The 23,085-nt window shown below is 46.4% G+C and overlaps 2 protein-coding genes across 2 annotated transcripts; both read left to right on the top strand.

The window, feature by feature from the left end:
• The first annotated feature begins 1,553 nt into the window (after nucleotides 1-1,553).
• Nucleotides 1,554-2,623, top strand: LOC133346891 (ankyrin repeat domain-containing protein 63-like). Its single transcript, XM_061558719.1, has one exon. The coding sequence runs from the start codon at nucleotides 1,877-1,879 to the stop codon at nucleotides 2,621-2,623; it is 747 nt and encodes a 248-aa protein (XP_061414703.1). The 5' UTR covers nucleotides 1,554-1,876.
• A 5,817-nt stretch (nucleotides 2,624-8,440) lies between these two features.
• Nucleotides 8,441-21,535, top strand: LAMP5 (lysosomal associated membrane protein family member 5). The gene is made up of 6 exons (XM_061559166.1): nucleotides 8,441-8,736; nucleotides 9,283-9,440; nucleotides 11,145-11,285; nucleotides 15,022-15,130; nucleotides 15,981-16,172; nucleotides 19,353-21,535. The coding sequence occupies exons 1-6, from the start codon at nucleotides 8,655-8,657 to the stop codon at nucleotides 19,523-19,525; spliced, it is 855 nt and encodes a 284-aa protein (XP_061415150.1). The 5' UTR covers nucleotides 8,441-8,654; the 3' UTR covers nucleotides 19,526-21,535.
• Nucleotides 21,536-23,085: the final 1,550 nt, after the last annotated feature.

The raw sequence follows: 23,085 nt of genomic DNA, 5'->3' as shown, positions 1-23,085 counted from the left end.
ATGATGCAGATGATGATGATGCAGATGATGATGATGCAGATGATGATGATGCAGACGATGATGATGTAGACGATGATGATGTAGATGATGATGATGCAGATGATGATGATGCAGATGATGATGATGATGATGCAGATGATGATGCGGATGATGATGCAGATGATGATGATGCAGATGATGATGATGATGCAGATGATGATGATGCAGATGATGATGATGCAGATGATGATGATGCAGATGATGACGATGCAGATGATGCAGATTATGATGATGCAGATGATGATGATGCAGATGATGCAGATGATGATGATGATGCAGACGATGATGATGATAATGCAGATGATGATGATGATGCAGACGATGATGATGCAGATGATGATGCGGATGATGATGATGATGCAGATGATGATGATGCAGATGATGATGCAGTTGATTCTCACGTGAAAAATACACCGCAGCATTGCAGATATACAGCAATGGCTTAAATACGCAATTGGATATACATGTACACGTGTGTATGCAACCCAACGTGAATTTTTCCAACCCTTAATTCAGAGCATGCGAATGAATTAAGCAAAACAAAGAATTGGCATTGTTGTAAAGTGCAGAATATTACTCAACCTGAAAAAAGATCGTGAATGATTCAAGTATTCTTTTTTTAATACGAATGAGTGGATTATTGGACGTGGGTCTGTGAAAACATTTTCCAAAGAAGACTAATACACATTGACGACTCGTTCTTCTTCGAACAATAGTTTCAGCTATCGAGCGTATGCAGGACACTTTGTCTGTACACCTTCTCAAAATCCGTATAGATTCGAATGATTACACGGAGGATGAACGCGGGTCTCTCTCTCTCTCTCTGGGTTCGTCCAATCACTTCCACTCTTTACCACGCCCTAGCCATTACCAATGCGTCATCATCGGCGGAGAAATCACAGCGATACACTCCGCTGATCCTGACTCCGTTGGTTTGGCTTGGCCACCAAAATATGAAATTGTAGTTGTCGCTCTGCCTGTAAATCAGCCATACGAGAGAAGAAGATTACCATCGGGGCACCGCTCGTACACGAGGACCACCCGCCCCGGAGACTCATTAGCTACTCACACGTGTGCGTCAGACGCGCCCAGAGGCTGAACGTTGTTAAGTTGCTTGCCGTATGTAACCAACGCAAAAGTGGCACATTTTTGCGAAACTCAATCGTACACATTTTTACTTGAATATTATTAATGTATGGCTATAACATACATGCTGCCAAATGTTTATAATATCCACGGTACCAAATTTGAGTTTAATACATAAAGAATTACAACCCCGCTGTTAATTTAGTGAGCCGACAAGAACACGCTTGCTTGTATTTTGCCCTTTTTGTAATAGAAAAAAAGCGTGCATGCGTCATGTTCTCGGGTCTTGTTACACACGGCATCACCAAGGATACTCACCTTAGCAACACGAATAATGAAGGGCACGATATATTTTTACAGACTTTTGAATTTCTGCCCCAGCCAACGCAGAGAGGCGTACGCTCTCACCACACGCAGTTATAGCTCCTTCGACTATATATCTCCCTCCCTATCTCTCTCTCTGCCATTCATAGGTGGACTGTTTTAATTCAATCGCACACACATATATATTACACCTACTAATAGTTCAACACTGCCAGTTTCGATCATTCGCTGGCAGAAGTTTCACACATTCATCAGGCCACCCTTGAAGCCGTCCCCACTCACCAACCTCGACATGAACACAAACACGTGCTGCTGCTGCTGCTGATCAATTCCCCCACCAAACGAAAGGAGAAGAAGCAGAAGACGAACAAAATCTGTCATTCATCAACACGACCATCGAGCAAGTGGCCCAAAGAATCACACAGCCATGATGCAACAGCGACGATCAGTTCTGGAGCAGAGCGGCACACAGGCGCTGCTCGAAGCCATGGGGAAAGGAAAGCTGCATTTGGCGCGTTTCATCCTCGACGCGTTGGACCGCAGGATCGTGGACGCCCAGGTGGCCTCTGGCCAGACCCTGCTCACCCACGCCGCCTCGGCGTTGGACTCGGGCCGGGCCGCCTTTCTCCGTCTTCTTCTCGACTCGGGCGCGGACGTGAACGCGCAGGACAGCGAGGGTCGCACCGCGCTCAGTCACGCCAGCGAGAGGGGGCACATGGACGCAGTGCGCCTGTTGGTGCAGCGCGGGGCCGACCCTCGCGTCTCCGACCACGGCGGCCGCAGCCCCATCGCGCACGCCAGCAGGGCCGGCCAGAGGGACGTGCTCCAGTTTCTGCTCAGAGCCTTCAAGAGGTTCGGTCTGCAGGAGCAGCAAAGCGTGGCCGCGGGGCCAAGGCGATGCGCGCCGGCGGGCGCGGACGGGAGCGAGGCGGAGACATCGTCCGGGTTTGGTGCAGACGCGGACGAAGAGAAGAGCGAGATGGGATGTGATGATGATGATGATGACGACGATGTGGACGATGGACGAGAGCTGAGAGAGTTGGGCGCCTTCGTGAATGCGAGCAAGAGGCGCTATGACGACGAAGAAGGGGACGAGGATGCGTACATGGAGCTGGACACGAACACGAGCCCGTGTTCTTACTTCAGTGCAGGCGATGTTCGAGCAGACAAGTGATCGATGTGGAGGAGCAGCGAGGGGCAAAATCCAAGAGTGCCCCTCTCTCCCCCAACCCCCCAGTGACAACTTCCCCCCCCCCCAACCCCTTCCGCGCCCCCACGGCTATGAACAAGATTGTTGTACAATGTGAAATGTTTTCACCTCGAATTTTAACATGCCACGCAATGCCTTACCTATCGTAACTCCGCTCTCCGACTTGCTGTATCCGGTTGTACCGCGTGCTGTTTTCCTTGGCACGATGTCCGACGTTTCGACGCTCGTGCTGGGAGCTTCTTCAGGCTCGTTACAGGACAAACACACACAGACACACCAGAGTGCTGTCCAGCGCGACCATCGAAAACCTACGCAGTCGTTGCCTCAATGTCTCCGGTTGCCGTCACTCTGCCAGACACCGCTGCGCCCGTGCAAAGCTGTCAAGTCGAAGTCAGACTGAATTCAAATAGTCGGTAAACTTTTTGTTTCCAAAGCCATTGCGGCAATGCTCACGCCCAGCTAAGATCGTGACGCTTCCTGTAGTGGTGTCGAGAGCCGAACGCCCGTCCGCTCCTTGCTGCTGCCTTTGACCATCGTCACGGGGAATAAAGCGGCGGGCAATCCACGGCGGATGAGACGCCGTGCTTGGAGTCTTAAATTCGCAGTGCCCCGTCGTTTCAATAGTCCAAGGGCCAGAGCACTTATTAATTTATATGATTGCATAATTCGCGTTTTTTGAGGGGTGTCATATAAACAGCTTGGCACAACTCAAGTGTTGTAATCTCAAGGTGGTACCTACAATTATAATATGTGATTCGGGGCCAAGGGGACTCATGCTGCATAGCGTCATCGCACGTACCGGAGCTGCTAAAATAACCGCACAATTGCCTATATACATAAGTGTATGGATATCAATTAACTTTCAGCCTTTTGTTAATCCACTGCGAGATGAAGTTGTGTTCCCCGCCCCGTGTCGGTCGTGGCTGTTGTTGGACCATACTCCACCACGCTGGTCAGTGCAGGTTCGTGAAAAACGAACGATGCAGGACCCAGGGCCGAGTCTGAAATCGCCGGCTCCCGGCAAAGCGTGGATGCGGGGAGGTGGCTGGGAGGTTCATCCAGCAGTGGATTTCCAAAATGCTTCATCGTTTTCGGTGTATTGATATTATTATTGTTAATTACCAACTTCGATGAAACGCTATTGTCTGTATATAGCCGACAGCTGAATCGTAAGCAAATGAGCATGAATTTCACTCACTGCAGATATTTGCGTGCGCATCTGTATACGGCGGCAGCCACTGCCTTGTTGAGTTGAACTCGTCAAAGTAACCCATACAGATAGACACACACTGTATATCCACAGACCAACTGCGTGTACACGTTTTCCCCAGGATAGCTTGTGTATGTACACATAGCAACCCGTACTATATGACATCGTGTTCTCTGCATTCATTCAAGTCATGCTCACGGCATTGCGGAATACTTTGCTCAATTCGCTCACGTTTTGTTCTCTGCATTCATGCACAGCCATTGCCTTGTGTACGGTGCAATTAAATACGTGTGATGCAATGAGATTGTGGACTAATGCGTCGATGTTTATAAAGTCGAATAAACACACTGTCACGCATTACTCCAGCAGTGGATTGGCCGTGTGTATGATGATGAATGGACACTCGAAGGTGGGGAACGATGTCATCAGTGGTTAGCGCTCTGCGCTGTAACCATACTCAGCTGAGTTCGATTCCCAGCCAGGGGCTAACATCATCCGCGGGTGACTGCCTCAACCAGCATCTTACCCCTCACGCTCTTAGGGGCCATCCATTTAGTACGTACGCATGGAGGGGGGGGGGATAACCCAAATGCGTACGCTTGCGTATTGGGGGGTCTACTGACAATGTACGTACGCATAGGAAAAGGGGGGGGCGGGGGGGGGTGAAGCCTCGATAATAATGTGTCTACATTGGCCTTCAAATGAGTTAGATAGTCCGGTGGTGGACTATCTGTTGGCTTAAACACGTTAATATTATTAATCCTTGATCGTTTCTGCGTGGATAAAATATCGGCCCTTCTATAGGATTCGGGGGGGTGGGGGTGCGTCAAGCGTACGTACGCAGGTGGGGGGGGGGGGTGTAAAAAGTACGCGTGTGTACAGTGAGGGGGGGAAGGGGTCAAGTTTTGACAATTTTTGACGTACCTACTAAACGGATGGCCCCTTATCACATATCACAGGTTCCACGCTGACCGACGTGAAGTATGGTTAAACAAACCTCAACGGACAGACACGACGTCGGGGAGGCTTTAATTTGGTGGTGACTTGACAAAGCGCTTGTGTGTTATTGTTATTAATAAGCACACATCCTGGCTTGCATTGTATGCCGCACGCCTCGAGATATGAAATGTCAGAGAATGTCATCTTATTGAGGTGTGTTTGTATTGCTGCGGCGTTGAACCAGTACACAAACTGCTCGAAGTAATATTGACCCTGCATCGTATAGCCAGGGTATTGGCCCTTGATATACGATGGGTGTCACTGTAAAGCAGCAATGTTGTAAATGCACTATAGATTATTTTACAAATTGCGAGAAGCCATCGTGAAGAGTTTAGCATTGCATGTTGGAGCTCTTGGTAAACATACTTTTATTTGCGTTCATATATACAGCTCTTTTTAAATCCTTTATATTAAGTTCGCTTGCTTGCTTAGGACCGTGCAAATCTTTCGGTCGTTTTTTAACCCACTTCCCGTGATCCAATCGAGCTGACATTTTCCACACAGACTCGTTGTGCGTGACAATTAATGTTCGTGAAAATATTTTTTTCCAAAATGTTACACTTTTTAGGACAAAAATATTATTTAATTACCAATTGCTTAATGGTGCAATGCAATCATCTGACCCATAGGGGGCAGCCATCTCAAGCCAGAGGACGAGAGGACTCTAGCCGCCACGCATATAAAGGATTTAGAGTGAAAAACTTTGTTTTCACGGGTTAATTTTTGTCAATCCACTGCTGATTGAGGGCATCTCCATCATGCCTACGATTTCACCAAAGTCTGTTCAGCGCGGGCTGGAAGCGGGGAGCATAGAAGTAGAACCGACGCCACCCCCGATCGAGTGACCGCCTCGTAGCAATGCTCCGTAGCCCCCCTATGACACCACCAACCTAGCGTGCGTTCTTCGTCATCCGTTCGGTATCTATGTATATGTAACTTCTATCGTGGTTCCTATGTACGTTGAACTTCTTTCGCACCGTGCCTAATCGGAGGTTGTGGGAAGAAAGACAATAAACTGAACCTATCAAATTTCGATTTAAAGCTTTCGTGACTGCAGGGATTCATATTCTTGGCTCTTTCGGTAAAGTCACGTAGAAGGGAAGTAATAAAATAATTAAAATAAAACATTATAAAATCAAAGCTTGCGTTGTGGCCGAAACGTCGTGAGAATTTGATTTTATTATGTTTTATTTTTATTATTTTATTATTTTCCTTCAACGTGACTTTACCGAAAGAACCAATAAGATGAACCTATCAAGCAAAACGCGGGCTCAACCCTGCTCTAACATCCGAGATCTAACGAGATCGGTGGGATTCTAATCCGGGTGATTTGGTCACGGGCAAATGTTGTATTTGCTTGAACATAAATCCTGCACCGCCGCCGTGGTTCGGACGAACGCTCCGTCTGTCCGCGTAGAACTCTGCATCGCAATCTTGACGCGGCGAAAGCACGTGTTTAGCACACGTCGGGGACAACGTTAGATGAGACACATACACACACACGGTGAAACATTCTTGCGAGACCACAAAATTGTATCAACGTCTAAAAGAAAAACGTTCTCACGTTGTTTTCACATTGCATAAACTCGACGTACGGGTATATATGTTTCCTATATGTTGCACACTATATATTCTTGGTTCTTTCGGTAAAGTCACGAAGGTAAGAAATAAAAAATAATAGAATTAAATAAAAAAATTAAAAATCAATTGAAAATAATAAAAGCAAAAAACCACAATAAAAATTTTAATAGTAAAATTTAATTAAAAATAAATTACAAATAATAAAAAGCTAAAAAATGTTACGCACTATATCGATAACTGCGGTGCGATTGTCAATAGATGTGCGTGATAGTCTGTAGGTTGAGGATTACCGCTGAATTAATAGAACAAATGCAATACATGTACGCGTTGTGATGAACAGACATTGTACGTGTTGCATACGATGCCGTTTTCAATTTAAAAACGAGCATCACACGATGAAGTAACGTTTGAACCACACACTAATCATAAGCACGGTTGGCTACGGAACGGTGTTAATTGAAGTTGAACATACTGTACATGTATTAAACTAACATCTAAGCGTGATAATTACATAGTTTAACACGAATCGTCTGTCGCTATCCTTCACGCTGTAATACAACAATAACATATTCGAGCAGAAAATGTGACGCGTGTCTGCGGTGTATTCACAAATAAATGAACTGCAGTAATAGCCACGTCATCCCGATGACTGCAGATCGATTACACAAGTGCATTGTACAACCGGCAGGCCTCAAACGCTGACAAATAAAACTCGACAATACAAGCTCCCAGTTGTTTCAATTCAACACGACACAATTCACGTGGATGACGATCATCTTCGCTATGTTGGGGCACATTTCAGTGGCCATCTTGAGACCAAGGACTGAAGATTGAACACCAAATCGCCGTATGATTTGGACATTCGCAAGCATCGCGCTTTTGAGAAGACAAAGAACAATTATAGCGCTCGATCTTCGGGTTCACTCGAATGTGCGTCAAGTCTCGACGCACAGGCTGCGTCATTGTTTCTTTTAAAAGCCATTTTCGCCTGACGTTTTCGTGCGTTGTCACTATCAAGCGGAATGTTTAACAAGCAACTCCAAATTGCCTACCTGGCGTATTAAGTCTCCAATGAACGTCATATAACATCGACAAAACCAAAGACGAATTCAGCTCGCCTCATTGATCTAGTTCACGTATTTCGCATAGAAAAAAACTAATATTAAGTACGCGTACACGCGACCTTAATGTCTCCACGCGAACAATTTCGAAAATAAACTTCTAAATAAAATTATTATTTTTTAACAATTCCTTAATCCCGCTGCCGCTGCTGCGCTATATGCATCCGTTGCATCGGCACCGTCCACGAAGCGAGACCTTGAAGATTCCTTCCACGCGTCTCGCCACAACCAAATTTGCGCCACCAGCAAACGGAGACACGTCCCTTTATAGCTGCAACACGGGGCCACGCGCGCGACGCAGTGGCGGAATTCGCAGGCACGCAGCGGACACGTTACGATGCACGGCCATGCTCGAGCGCCGCGCATTGCAAGCACCGAGACTCCCGTGTGTGTGCGACGACGATGATGATGCATTGTGGGGAGCGGTGGCGCAGTGGTTAGCGCGCTGCGCTACGACCTCGGCCACCCGAGTTCGAATCCCGCTCGCGGCCAACACCAGCGGCACATATCTGAACCAGTCCCTGGGCCTTCCCTACGTCTACTCAGCCTCGAATGAGTACCTGGGGCAATGTGTAAACACCGCTATTGGGGAGACAAAGGCGGCCGGGCGTGGTACAGGCCACCCGCATTCCCTCTTGTGTCGTGCCCGGCCTTCATAGGTGCTCGCTAACAACACTTTCCCCAACAGCTTCTTTGTCTTTTTGTCGGATGCATTGGGATTTCAGTGCACGCCCGACTCTCTGGTTGGAACCGCCTCTCCAGCACGCGCAGGAATTTCTGTATGCGGACTGAACCACATGATGATGGTGCTGGTGGTGGTGATGATGAGAGCAAAACGCTCTTATTATTGCGAGAGCCACCATCAGGGAAAGGGTTAATACTCACACTCCGCCCCACGCCCCCAGCACGTCCATGGCTTTGCCGGCAGACGCACTCAGCAGCTTTCATCTGCTCGCCCGCTGAAGACGGCTTGCTTTCAGATTTGCAACGAGTGCAAAATATATATATACATATTTTTTTGTTCATTTATTTTCGTGTAAGAGATTGCTGTGGGTTAGTGTGGGTTTTTTTTATTTGAGAAAACATGGCCGGGAAAGAAATTGTACAAGGTAGCAGTCGTCTGCTGTTCGCACTCGGAGTGAACATTCTCTCGTTCCTGGCTTGTGGTAAGAACTCTATTGTAATTTGCAGCGCGCGGTTCTGTGTGGTTTGTGTTATGCATATTGATGCAGCGTGCGCACCACCTGAATATCCAAACCTGTGTTTGCAGTGCAATGCACAGAGACGTACACTCGTAGACTCGTTTTTGGCAGCGTTAGCTTCAAGGAATTATGCTTGCCTTAATGAGAGAGGTGCAGATGATGCGTTTTAAAAGTATACTCGACTGAATATTAACTAAACAAAAAGTTGACAGGTTATACTTTCGAATCAGCAATTTTAAAAAAACGCGCTGAGATAATTTGAGTTTGATGGACTCATCTCGTACAATTCTGTGGGGGAAAAAATATAACAAAGGTCTATGACTCTATGCCTTTCGGATTAGTTTTTCCCCGGTTGCACCGCGGTTTGTTTCGGCATGATGTCCAACGTTTCGCTCCACGTGCTGGAAGCTTCTTTAGGAACTGTAATCAGTTCTAGAAAACACATCAACACTTCCGCAAAAAAAACTCATACGTAGCGTTCTAATACAATTCCCGTCTGTCTTTGTGCAGGATCCGGAGCGGAGGAAACTGAGAATTTGTCTGGGCTGGCTAAGATACCCGGCAAGGACATCTTTGCCGTGCGAGAAAACGAGACCACGTGCCTGATGGTGGAATTCGCCGCAAGGTTCCACATCCCGTACGATACCTGGGCGAGCAACTACGTGGATGTACGTGCGAACCCGGCGATTGTTTCTCACTCGAGATTTAGACGGAACGCTGCTAGGCTGCTTGGGAGTCCTGTCGTGATTATTGGCATATGCTACTATCACGAGAGTATTATGTACGCATTTTTTTATAATAATAATGATCCTGTATTCCTGTAATCGTACGAAGACGTTTATAGCATGTAGATTGACGAAATAAGGCGAAATGGATTCGGCGTGATAAAATACTAATTTCCCGGAACAGCGTTCCGGACTGTTTCGGTTAAAATGAAGCGTGTTGTTGCCTTCAAGCACTGTCTATCCAGTTGAGGAGAACCCTTCAACTAGCTTCCCTCTGTCCCGCGACTAATTGCCGCAGTCCCATGTTAATTATGGCTCGGACCTAACGTTATGGCTGAGGAGGAGAGGTGGGGCGCTGGTGCAGTAATTAGCACACTGCGCGATTAACCCAGCGATGTGAGTATTTGGATTCCTAGCCACGGATAATATCTGTGGCGAGTAAAATATTAAATGTTTTTGTTGCCCCCCTCCCCCCCTCCCAGCACGCACTTCACCAACCCACAATGACCATCGTGGTGAAATATGTTCGAACACAATTTCCATGACCGACACGGGGTGGGCGGCCTTTCTTCAGCAACGGATTGACAAAGGGCTGCACATATTCTCATGTTAATATTGCATAAAGCATGCCTGCATGCAGGTATACATTACTGGATTTATCTGGAATTTTCTATTAATCCGTTTTTTTATCCATTTGCGCACGACAAATTTGTATATGATGCAACGTCAATATGACTGGAGGTCATGCAAAGTTTGGACAGCTAATCTGCGTGGGACACTGCAGCGAGTACATGTCTTTTATTCAACCAAATGAATTCCACTGCGAATTATGTAACCATTGCCTATGGCGAAGCCTGGGACGCTGCAGCTATGTTAGAGCAGTTATAGTTTTTTTTGCCTGATCTATGGGGGTTGCCCACTCGAGTACAAACCAGGATCAACCCGGTGAGCTTCCGAGATCTGGCGAGATCAATCGCATTTCTGGTGATTTGGAAGTATAATTCACTTCGCCGCTGACAGCGATCGAGCAGTAGGCGAGAAACAAAAGCACGATGAGGTGGACGTTATGGCCTTTTGATGTTCACCCTGAGCAAAAAAAATCGATATATTTTTGTTTTCATTGGAAACTTATTCGGCGGAGATGCGAGTGGGACAACTGGTCGACCGCTTTCAGCTACCATCTCCAGCCGTGCACCCCGCGTGTGTCTCAGAGAGATGCGGCAGTCACCTCTGAGTCTCGAGGTGTTGGTGGTATCAGCGGGGAGTCGCGACCGCGATGACCTCTTGACATTGACTCTGAATTTAGTAACAAACTGCGTGGCTCAGCGGAGATGCGAGTGTGACACCTCGAGCGCTCGAGCAAGCACCAACTCTGGCACCTCTGCGACTCTATATTGAGGTGTGGTCACATCAACGGGGAGTCGTGGCCGTGATGACCTCTTGACATTGGCCCCGAATAGAAATCTAACAAATGTTCTTGTTGTCATAATTGTTGTTGTTGTTGTTGCGACCTTGGCACGGCTCAGCAGAGATGTGAGTGTGACACCTCCGCGGCTGCAGCTCCCACCTCCAGCCAACCGCACCGCACGCGTGTCACACCTCTGAGATGAGACCCGGTGGGTCACGTGTGCGCGTGTGGGCGCGCAGCTGGTGACGGAGCAAGCCAGCGTGTCCATGCCTGGGAACGCGCAGGTGAAGGGCCGCTGTGCACGGGGGGCCACCGCACAGCCCGAGATAATCATATCGTGGAGCGACGACTCCTACATACTCAAGCTCTACTTTGACAAGGTCTCCTACCGCGCGTTTGCCCCAGTGCTGCGTGCACAAATCCATAATCATCGGGATGTATTGATTCACGTGTGAATGCGCAAACAAGCGTGCGGGCGAGATGCATGCGTGGAATTACATTGAGAGACGGTAAAAACGATGAACGCGTGGATGAGAGAACATACCCAGGTTAGTGACATCGTTCAAACTAGCTTGGGCAGGACATGGCGCTAGATGGCGTGATGTGGACCTTTATTAAAGAATAATTTGTGGCGTGCGGGTTTCGGGGTGAATTGTTACGTCGCAGGCTCGTGAGAGGTGGAAGCCTTCGTTCCCCCTCCCCCTTTTCCTGATGACGACCGCTTGTGTTGCGATCGAAACGTCGTGGCTTTTTCTTTTTCTTTTATTATTCACATTATTTATTTTATTATTTTTTTTATCTACGTGACTTTATCGAAAGAAACCATAGAATATGAATTCCTGCAGTCACGAAAGTTTTAAGTAAAAATTTGACAAAAGTGTTGTTCATTCGTATTCATGTTATGCGTCGCATTTCATTAAACGTTTCTTTACATTCTGCGAGCCAGGTGGGTCGGAAGATGAGAGACGTGAAACTAACTCAACTTTTAGGATGAATTTTCAAATAGCGTGCTAGTTTGAGCAGATTTTCAAACTAACGAATTCGCTTGCTTAGACAAAGCAAATCATCGACTCGCGAGGCTGGTTTACAGCTGAACAACCCAGTCGCGAGACAGGTTGCGTTGAGAGCAGGGCTCGCCAACCTGCGTCTCTGGAGCCACATGCGGCTCTTTGGCTTCGCCCATGCGGCTCTTTGGATGCCCCAATGCGGCTCTTTGGATGCCCTCATGCGGCTCTTTGGATGCCCCAATGCGGCTCTTTGGATGCCCCAATGCGGCTCTTTGGATGCCCTCATGGGGCTCTTTGGATGCCCCCATGCGACTCTTTTTGGATGCCCCCATGCGGCTCTTTGGATGCCCCCATGCGGCTCTTTGGATGCCCCCATGCGCCTCTTTGGATGCCCCAATGCGGCTCTTTGGATGCCCTCATGCGGCTCTTTGGATGCCCCAATGCAGCTCTTTGGATGCCCCAATGCGGCTCTTTGGATGCCCTCATGGGGCTCTTTGGATGCCCCCATGCGGCTCTTTTTGGATGCCCCCATGCGGCTCTTTGGATGCCCCCATGCGGCTCTTTGGATGCCCCCATGCGCCTCTTTGGATGCCCCATGCGGCTCTTTGGATGCCCCAATGTGGCTATTTGGATGCCCCCATGCGGCTCTTTGGATGCCCCATGCGGCTCTTTGGATGCCCCATGCGGCTCTTTGGATGCCCCCTTGCGGCTCTTTGGATGCCCCATGCGGCTCTTTGGATGCCCCATGCGGCTCTTTGGATGCCCCAATGTGGCTATTTGGATGCCCCCATGCGGCTCTTTGGATGCCCCCATGCGGCTCTTTGGATGCCCCCATGCGGCTCTTTGGATGCCCCAATGTGGCTATTTGGCTGCCCCCATCGCGGGCAGCCGTTTTTTTATTTTACTTAAATCTTGAACATAATTTAACGTCAAGCTAATTAATAAAATATGGCAAGGAATGGGTCACTATGGAATGTCTTGGTGACAACAAAATGTACAGTCAACCTGTATTGTTAATGAATAACTCAAGAGGGCGAAAAAAACCGAAATAGACGCAAGTTTATTCCATCACCTATTTTGGTGATTTAAGTCAGAATATGTTTGTCATCTACCGTGTATCTGCTTTGTGTGTGTACAAGTAGCTCTGCGTGTCTCGAACTATTTTGGTGGAAGACAAAAACAAACAAAGAATGTCTTTTCTTCTTTGAAAGGTTGCCGACCCCTGGTTTAGAGTTTCGAGTCAGGCCCTCCATCGAGCGATCTGTTCTACTAAGCAAGGCTGACTCTGCTGATGGGACACTGAATGTCGAATCCGCTCCAGTGTCTGCGTGCATTCAGCCAATGCTACCGACACAATTCCATTCCCCCAGTGAGGTCGTGTGGCCGATGGGTTGCTTGTAACCACATTCTAAAAACAAAACCGTGTACGTGAAGAGACGATCACGGCAAGGAATCGCATAGCGTGTGTAGTTATTGCGTTACATTGTTGACAACGACCCCCCCCCCCCCAATGATTGGGGTTTGTCGTTGTGCGCTTAGCGATTTGATGGCGCAGGTGACGGAGGTTGTGAACCCAGTTTGACGCGGCACATGAGGTTTGTAATTCCGCACGCTAAACTATTCCGGTACAAATCGTCATAGTAAGAACAGTCAGATCGCACAATAATTCACCCTGACACTTAATAATGATACGGTAGTCAATGCACGCAACGTTATAATTATGAATACGGTCAATATCCAAATAAATGACATTAATTATTAGTTGCAAGGGCTGTAAGTGCCCGTTACCAATGGGAATTTACTAATATCCATGCAATCATGTTCTCCATTGTTTCACTTTCACGTTGGAAAGTAAAAAAAATTGCGTTACAGTATCATTAACAAGCATTGGGTGAACGGTGGCACAGTGATTAGCGCACTGCTACGAACCCATTCAGTGATCTTAGCTCGATTATTGCGGCCACGGCTAACGTCAGTGGCGATATATAGGAAACGATTCTTGGTCCCGCCACCTTCACCGATGCGCACTAACCAGCGTGGTGAAGTATAGCCAAACAAATCCCTGGACCGATACGGCATAGGGAGAACCTTCATTCTTCAGTCGATTGACAACGGTCTATCGTAAAAAAAAAAGACAACGGTCTGCAAATTATAGTACGATTATTATTGTAAATGCATGCATAGACATTCCCGTTGCGTGGAAACAATTATGGTTGCATTGTTGCAATGACACCATGGTGTGTGTGCACGTTGTCACGGATGTGCTGTGTCGTTCGGCACGATGCCCAACGTTTAGCTGCACGTGCTGGGAGCTTCTTCAGGAATTGAATCCAGCTCGTGAGGACCACACATCGGAGAGCTCCGCACAGGAGAATTGTATTTCTCGTTTGTTGTTCAAAAGCTGAGAAAAGAAATGGGCCCGGTGATGTGCTTAGCGCGACGCGAGAATGCGTCTTTACGATGCTTTGATCTCTGGCGCGGTGAACTCAGCTCTCGCACGGGTTCAGAGCGCAGAGACGACGCGATGGTATTCACTACTATAATGAGCCAAGAATGTCTGTGTGTCCCGCGCGTGACGTCACTCCACGTCGGCCTGCCCCCCTCATTAATAATCATGAGCAGGTTACGTCCTCCACATGGACCCCCCCCCTCATTAATAATAATGAGCAGGTGACGTCACTCCACATCGACACACCCCCCCTCCATTCATAATAATTAGCGGGTGACGTCACTCCACATGGGGGGCCGAGGCGCCTCCTCCCCCCCTCCTCGGCGTCAACTCACAACCCTCACTACAAAGGCAGAACCCTCACGTCACGTGATCTTCGTAACGCTGTTGAGACATCGAAGTAAAAAGGACGTCATGATGAACAAGGGATTATAACCTTTAAATGAAATAAGTCTGTGTCACCGCACCCTTACAAATTGCACACGAATGGATGCAATGAATATCACGTCGCGGTCTGATTGTCGCTTGCAAGTTTCAGACTCACTGCAATACACCCGTCGTCCTTGGACGGGCAAACGGCTCGTGGCGAAGACGACCCCTCGTCGCCCCCCCCCCCCCCCCCCCCGTAACACCGAGCGACTGTGTCACGCGCACACACAGGAGACCCGCAACGTCACAAAGAGACGGCAGCAGCATTTCTGGAAAGTCAGCAAAATTAAGTTCACCTATGACACCTCCGACAGCGCGCACTTCAAAGACGCCGTCAACGGTAAGAAACCGTGGATTCGCTCAATCGCAAAGCCTTCCAATTGGCTTCAAAAGGAGCCTCCTCTTTGATCTCGAACTGTTGCGCGAGGATTGCCCTGAAGGAGCGAGGGTAAGGGGGGGGGCGACGCCGCAGATGCTCAGTAGAATACGCGGACGAAAAAAATCACGCGAACGCACGGACTTTTATTGTGCTTTCAAACGTTCATTTGTCCTCGCAAGGATGAAAACGTAATGATGAACGCACGGACATAGCAGATGCATTTACGCTTTCGGCCTTAAAACCCTTAGAGCCGAGGGGACACGACATGACGCAGACGAGATGAATGCGCGAAACACGTGGGCACGAATGCCCTGGTCTCTGTGTTGGTTGTTCACATGTGACCCTCTCGGCGACACTTACTCCAAATGAGCGAAGCCGTTTTTTGTTCCCCTTAGAACCGCGCCTTTGCAAGTGTAACATCGATATTATGTTCAGGACAATGTGCGAATATCAATATATAATAATAGAAATTGAAATTAAGCCAGTCGGCTTATACATACTCCCACGTCAATAGGAAATTATAGTGGGGGGCTAAGGTCTATTGTTTGTCCCCTCCCACGGACCAGTCTGCCAAGTCGGAGGATTGAAATTGCCCTGCCTCCCCCTCCCTTTCCCCACTCCCTCTCCCCCCGCTCCTTGCCAAACCCCCAACTTCGGTGCAGCCTGTGAGCGGGGGGTACCAGTGGGCAGGTGGAAAAACAACGTTTCGTTCCTTCCGTTGCGCGACGTTTCTGGCGGGTTCTTATGCGGTATAATACATCCGTTGTTGATGATGACGACGATGACGACTGTCCTGCGTGTGTCTGAGCAGTCGGCAAGTTCACCGCGATCAGCAACCCACACATGGCGCTATTCCTGACGCCCATGGGCCACTCGTACTCGTGCCTCACCACCGAGACGATCTCGCTCAGCGCGCACGACCGACAGAAAGTGGTCGTGTTCAAGATTTCCGAAGCCAAGATGCAGCCCTACGAGATCGCGGGCGACTTCCTCTACGGTCCAGGTATCATTCCACTCACGATGTCGATAGCAACGGTTTACCCTAATGACGTAAAGTATGTATTGCAAGGCCGTAATTATAATATATATTGGGGGGGGGGACACATCCCCCCCCCCCAATATATATTGAAAATGCTCAAAATGTCCCCCCAAATATATTGCTATTAAAAAATTATTGCTATGCTATGTAAATAAAAACAACAATTTGCTAAACCTTGGCCACAATATCTGGACTTGTCTTCATATAAATCAATGCATAGATTTCTGTTCATATGATTGTGGTTATGGTTGTACTTTATTAATCCCTAATCTGCCATTACATACAATGTTAAAAAAGTAAAACAGAGCAATGTAGTACAATACACTATTAGACATTATTGTAAAAAATAAATAAAAAGTCCATCCCATGTGTTAGTGAATTTTTAAATAATTTAGACAGGAAATTCGTTTTCAAATTTAGATATTTTTCTGGGTTGGGACCCCCAGACACCCTGGAAGATTTGGTCCCCCTCGATGTTGACTCCATGGCCACGGCCTTGCATGTATTCCAAAGGCCTCATACGGACACGTCGCAAATCAAAGTGTCTCACTTTATATGACAAAAAAGCATAAATTAGCCACAGGGCTCGTTTTTCTCGCCGATGTTCCAGTGGAGAGATTGACCGAGCCCATCAAAAAGTGTTTGGCTTCACGTGGGAAGAAACAAAGTGCCCAGAGAAAACCCACGCATTTGAGTGGATAACACCCATATCCCCATACAGATAGATTCAATCTGTAGCGTGGATTACATCTCTCTGTCGACCAAACCCATTGTTTTACTGGCATCTCATACCCACCTCACAGCCTAAGCCTACAACACATGACAAGCCCTAAATTGCTCCCCCATTAAAGTTCTAACCATACTCAAATCTGCTTAGCTTCTGAGGTTCACGACATCAAATGCATATTAAGGGTGATTTAGTCGTACTCTCATTTTCTGTTTGTTGCCTTGAAGACAGCGGTGAAAATTCTGCATTACTATGGTGGGAACCGGTCTTTCCACGGCGCAACCACTGTTGACTTCCTACAACGTGACGCTCACTTATTCCACCCTGGAGCGTTAATAAGCTGAGTGGTCTCCTGAGCAGGATTTGAACTCAGAACTTTGTGTGTTACGCATTTGAGCACTATCGCATCGTGACTCAGCTATCATTATTAATTGTTAGCATATGGTAAATGAGGGACCTATGACGTACGATATTGCTCTTAACAAAATTGAACTGTGGGGTGTTTTTTTTACCTGCAAACTAATTTACTGAAATAAATTGGTCTACTTTTTTTCTGGAACAAACAATCAGGTTGACGTTTTCAATAGATAGCATCTTAATCGACTCTCACCATGTTCTAAGTATTGTAAGGAGATTTAATTAAAAAAAAAAACCTGCCACGTTCGCTTATCGCAGCCTATACAACAATCCACTTGCTCCCACTCCCAAGTCATTTGGAGTGGGGTTGATGTATGAGACTGCACAATGCGATGGTGTTGAAGTGGTTTTTTTATGCAATCACGACCAATTAAAATTATTTCCCCAACATTAAGAGTACATTTGTCCCGTTCGATTGATTCATTATAAATGTGATAACACTCAAATTAAATTTGTAAAGAAAAGTTAAATACAAAAACATTTCACACAGGGGAGATGTAGACTTGTATTCATGGTTTAGAATTTAATGATACTCATGATTAACAAGCACACTACTTATAATTGCAATATTATTATTATTTACTTACCCAGGAAGGTCTGGGTTTTAAAAGTGCAGCCAGGATAATTCATTTATTTGTATTGGCCTTTGCTTTTGCCAACAACTTCATGATTTCCGCCTTCACCAACATTGACGGACCCGCGCGGTGAATTATGGTCGGATAACCCACACAACCCACCACAACATGGGGGAGACCTTCATACAACAATGTATTGACAAGTGAGCCATACATGTGTGCCGTAGGTTAAAGATAAAACAAAGTAGTTACCAGCATACCTGTAATTTATGGGTTATGGAAAAGATGAGAAGCTATGCATCCAAACGGCATGGGAAATGCAACTGGAAACATTCTCCCGATGGGCTGTGCAACTATTCAGGTCATGGGGCGGGCAACGAAGTTCCTGACATTCTTCCGTGACCTCCTCGCTCTCGAAGTCCATGTTCTGCCCGTGCCTTCCACGATTGCATTCTCGAGAGGATCAGCTGACATGCCTCGCTGTCGGAGTGCGTTTACGTTGATAATGCCGCTCGGAGATTTGCACCGGCAGACAACGTCACGCCCAGTGCACACATGGAGCGAATATTTCCAGTTTAAATTTCGATTTAAAGCTTTCGTGACTGCAGGGATTCATCTTCTTGGTTCTTTCGGTAAAGTCACGTAGAAGGGAAATAATAAAATAATAAAAATCAAACATAATAAAATAATTATCATGTGAGAATAATATAATTCTCATGTGAGAAGAAGAAGATTTCCAGTTTTAGCCAGATATTTAACAGATATACTACTGTGAGGCCTATAAAAAAATCTATTGCATAAAAGGTCAGAGCCTTGGCTTCGCGTTTATAAATTATGTGTAGGGCTGATGTCTTGAGGCTCGGCATGAAAGCGCAGTGTAATAGTGCTCTGTGCCGCGTGAAAGTGGGTCCGATTGGACTCCCCCACGGTAATGTGAAAAATCCAACGGTGGCTCAGGATCGCCAGCGGTGGCACCCATCGCGACGTGGCCCTACGAGTGTTGCACCAGCATTGTCAAGACAAACATCGGGGCTACATTATGTTACACGAGTCGTGGGCCTTTCCATATGTATGGGGGTTGAGTTCTCGAGCAGAATCCAAGGAAGAAAAAAACACGTAAAATCATTACTCATTCTGTTTCGTATTTTAACATTTTATTTAAAGATTGTTCACCACTGTGTCATGCCCCCGTGAGCTTTTGTAAGCAAGGTCATGCGTTACAGGGTTTCCCCTTCACCGAGGCTTCACTGGGCTAAACAAATAACTGACATAGTAATTGCTGAAAATGTAACATTTCGAACAGAACAGGGTCAACAACGATATCGTGTAATTCGTTCCGTTCTGCTGCGATGCCTGGTTCTCTTAATCGCCGCGAGCCCTATAATCGCGTGCCCCCCGACCCCGACCCTCGTCGGCTGTGAGCAGAGAGTCAGTGCACGGTGGACCAGCGTGAGAGCCTCGAGGAGACCCTGCCGCTGGCTCTGGGGTTGGCCCTGGGCCTCATCATCGTCGTCATCATCGGCGTCTATCACCTGCAGCACCGGCTCAGCGGCTCCGCTCAGCCGCAGCAAGATCGCGCCAACTACAAGGAGATGTGAGCCCCGCGGCGGCTCCTGTGGTGCGGAAAGACGCCGGCATCCGTCGTAACGCCGACGTTGCATTATAGAGAGAGCTTATATGCTACGAACAACAACAACAACAACAAAATGTGCTGCTCTTGCTGCTGCTGAAACACCGTTTTTCATGGTTGCTATGATTACCACGCAAAAAAATTTATTCAGAAAAAAAATTGTTAAAGTATCCTGGTGAGGGCCAACTGCTGAACAGCGTTGAATCCACTATACATTGTTTTTTTTTTCTTCTTGGTTCTTTCGGTAAAGTCACGTAGAAGGAAAATAATAAGATAATAAAAATAATATTTTATTATGTTTTATTTTTATTATTTTATTATTTTCCTTCTACGTGACTTTACCGAAAGAACCAAGAAGATGAATCCCTGCAGTCATGAAAGCTTTAAATCGAAATATACATTGTGTAATGTTTTTGGCTGCGATTTGTTTATTCTCGAGAGAAAGTGTGAGGAAAAAATAGACGAAAGCCACTTGTTAGTCAATTTCAATACAACTGGATCACGTGTACAAAAATATGAATTGGTAAACTGAAACCCCAGTCTTATCGTGTGGAAATTATGCGTCGTTTATGCATCTACGCGACTGGTTAACATTCTCACACCTTGTCATTTAGAAGTAAAGAAGAAAACTCTTCCGTTAGAGATATAGATACAGTGCTATCGCTTAGTTGATAGGAAAGAAACGACAGTCTTATTGGACACAATGGCATTGTATATATATATTGGAGATGCCCCCCCTTATTTTTCAAAATGCTCATCTTACAAAATCCATTACAACCACTTGACAAAAAATGCTAATGTGGGAATACTGTATTATCTGATGCCACTGTTGTTCAAGAAAGATTCCATTCCACAGACCGTTAATTCATTTTTATCTCATCCGTGCATTAAGATGAACTCATGAATACATTAAATATGGGAATGCAACTGCCATGATTGTAATACCGTTGATAGTGATTTCTTCGAAATAATACTGTATGTAGTCAGTGTGCAATTTGTTGTTGATGCCTGATTGTAAAGTGCTCCTAACTTAAATGCATTTGCGATATTTGCTTAATATGAACGTGGTTCCGTTATCATATCACATGTTTTCTACTTGCACAAATAATATGCGATTGAACTATATTGAAATGTAGCTACGGAATAATGAATCCGCTAGATTACGAGCAATGTGTGAGAATAGTGATCGTTGCTTCAGTGTTTTCAACTTGGATGCGAATATGTGTGCGCCTAAGCCACTGAGACCAAAGCAAGTCCATGCTGATGGCTACATTTCTTGTCGTACGGGAGTCTGGTGTTACATGGTTTATGTCATTTCAATTGGGCTATTGTTAATCGCTTATGTTTTGAATTGGTGATGCTGAAATGCAAATATTCATTGCTGCCGTTGAACATGTGTGTCTGAGTCGACAGAAAGTGTTGAATAAATGACGAATCATTGACATCATTACTTTACTTTTTTTAAATCCAATTATAAATGCCTTACGTATGAAGGGCAAATAAATGAATATTGCTATCGAACATTTTGGACATTTTTGTCAGGGCAACAATACCAACGGAGTTCTACTGAAGGAACTCAGCATAACACAGCAGGTAATTACTTTTACGTATAACACCTCATGCGCAAAGCGATTTCAGCAATATTATTTTTGCATATAAATAAGCGTCCCTTGCCTGTGGCAAGCCATGAACAGTTTCATTGCTGGCAAACTCGTCGTTGTTGTCGTTGTTGTTGTCAGCCTCTTGGTAGCTCTTAATGATCTCTCTCCGTCATCACGTGGCAGTGCCGGTTAATGGAGCGTCAATCCATCCCCAGTCTGATGAAGACTGCAATGTTCTGGAACTGATCATCAAGAGTGTCTATTTCCCCAACACCACACCAGTCACGGCATACTAATGCATCGCAACCCAGACGATCTACTGTAAACGCCTCGGAGGAAATTTTTCTTTTTACTGTAGCGTCATGTCTTTTTTAAAATTACGTCTAAACAGGCAATTATGGACAAAATCAAAGGCACGCAACTTTCTAGCATAACCCAATCTCATCAGTACAATTGTCGTACTCGCGTTGACAATACCCCAGTCAACCAGGCCAACGTTCCAAGCTCGCTGGGACGATATATGTGATGACAAAACGTAAAAGTGGTCATTATTCAGCGGCGGAGGGAAAAAAATTATTCCGATTAATTCGCGTAGTCTATGCTTCATTAACATTGAGCGGAATGCACTTCCTTCACCGATTTACATACGTACTACTTGCATACAGCGCTCCACATGTCACCCAGCTCTTCACATTTATCGCTCTCAGTGGGCCATCCTGCACAAACCAACATCAATGCCCCCCCCCCCCCCCACAGAAAAGCACTGCGGCTACGATTCCGTGAAAAAGGTCGGAATATTGCCGCAGTGGAGCGTACTCCTCCTGAAGAGGCTTTTGCACCCGGCGAAATGTACGGGTAATGTGGCCCCATCTGTCTTCCCAACAGCAGCCAATAAATCTCTGTCCTCTGCTCAGCCGCTGTGAAAGGCGCTCGTGCTCCGCTGAAGGTTGTTGCGCGTGTGTAGCCCTCGCCGATGAAAGCAAACTCTGAATTGCTAAGGAACTGCGAAACGGTGTTGTTGCTGCTCTTGGTATCGTTGTTGTTGTGCTTGCAGCTGTTGATTTTATGTTCGTTCCACTAACAAATGCTCGCACAATTCACTGCATCCTGCTAGGACGGCACATTACAGAAATGCACAACACGTTGGCATTATTAAAATCATAATCTGTTAGAAATTAACTATATTGTTGTTATTTGTCTTACGGGACAAACTCTACTGGGATTATTTGCTAGCGGGTTTCAGATGACGTTAGGTATGCTGTGTAGTTGGGAGTAAACGTAGAGAGCGCCATTGTTTCGATGAAAATGCTCTCTGTGATTACATCTGGTGATCCAGAAGCATTGGTGAAACAAGCCCGAGCCTGCTGATGAGACTCAGAAGGTCAAAACCAGTCCTGGGTTTGCTTGCTTAAGCAAATGCTGCAAATTAATATCGTTCTGGTAAGCCAATAGGCCGATGGAATCCCCCAACCCAAGCTCTGCGGTTCTCTATATATTCAGGCGTCATCGGCCAATGCAGAAGTGTTTACTTGGAACAGAGGTAGTCTCCATTCAGACTCTGTCTTCTCGACAGACATGTTCTCCACCTGAGGACGGCTGCTTGCGGTGTGGCCGAAACGTCGTGAGAATGATTTTATTATGTTTCATTTTTATTATTTTATTATTTCCATTCTACGTGACTTTACTGAAAGAACCAAGAAGAGAAAAAAAAGTCTCCACGTTCTTCAAGCGAGTCCTTAACGCCCACGGGCAGGGAGTTTCACAACATTTCGCGTGACCCACCAACCCTCGCTGCTTCCACAGTGCTGGATCGCAGGCGTGCGCCACCACCGCCCCGCTAAAGCATATGTTTACTTACATTTGGAGCTAGAGAACAGAGTTGTGCTTATATATGCTTTGACTTATTATTAGTATTCTCTAATATGCA

This window comes from Lethenteron reissneri, chromosome 25, assembly GCF_015708825.2.
Source record: "Lethenteron reissneri isolate LAM-NWPU_2019-01 chromosome 25, ASM1570882v1, whole genome shotgun sequence".
In the NCBI taxonomy this organism is placed as follows: domain Eukaryota; kingdom Metazoa; phylum Chordata; class Hyperoartia; order Petromyzontiformes; family Petromyzontidae; genus Lethenteron; species Lethenteron reissneri.
The sequence above is the reverse complement of the archived record's forward strand: the minus strand, read 5'-3'. Positions and strand labels throughout refer to the sequence as shown.

Excerpts from the sequence above, each read along its gene's own strand:
- LOC133346891 (XM_061558719.1), top strand. The coding sequence starts at position 1,877 with ATGATGCAACAGCGACGATCAGTTCTGGAGCAGAGCGGCACACAGGCG.
- LAMP5 (XM_061559166.1), top strand. The coding sequence starts at position 8,655 with ATGGCCGGGAAAGAAATTGTACAAGGTAGCAGTCGTCTGCTGTTCGCA. Across the intron at positions 9,441-11,144 it reads GGGCGAGCAACTACGTGGAT|CTGGTGACGGAGCAAGCCAG; the intron begins GTACGTGCGAAC and ends GTGGGCGCGCAG. Across the intron at positions 16,173-19,352 it reads CGACTTCCTCTACGGTCCAG|AGAGTCAGTGCACGGTGGAC; the intron begins GTATCATTCCAC and ends GGCTGTGAGCAG.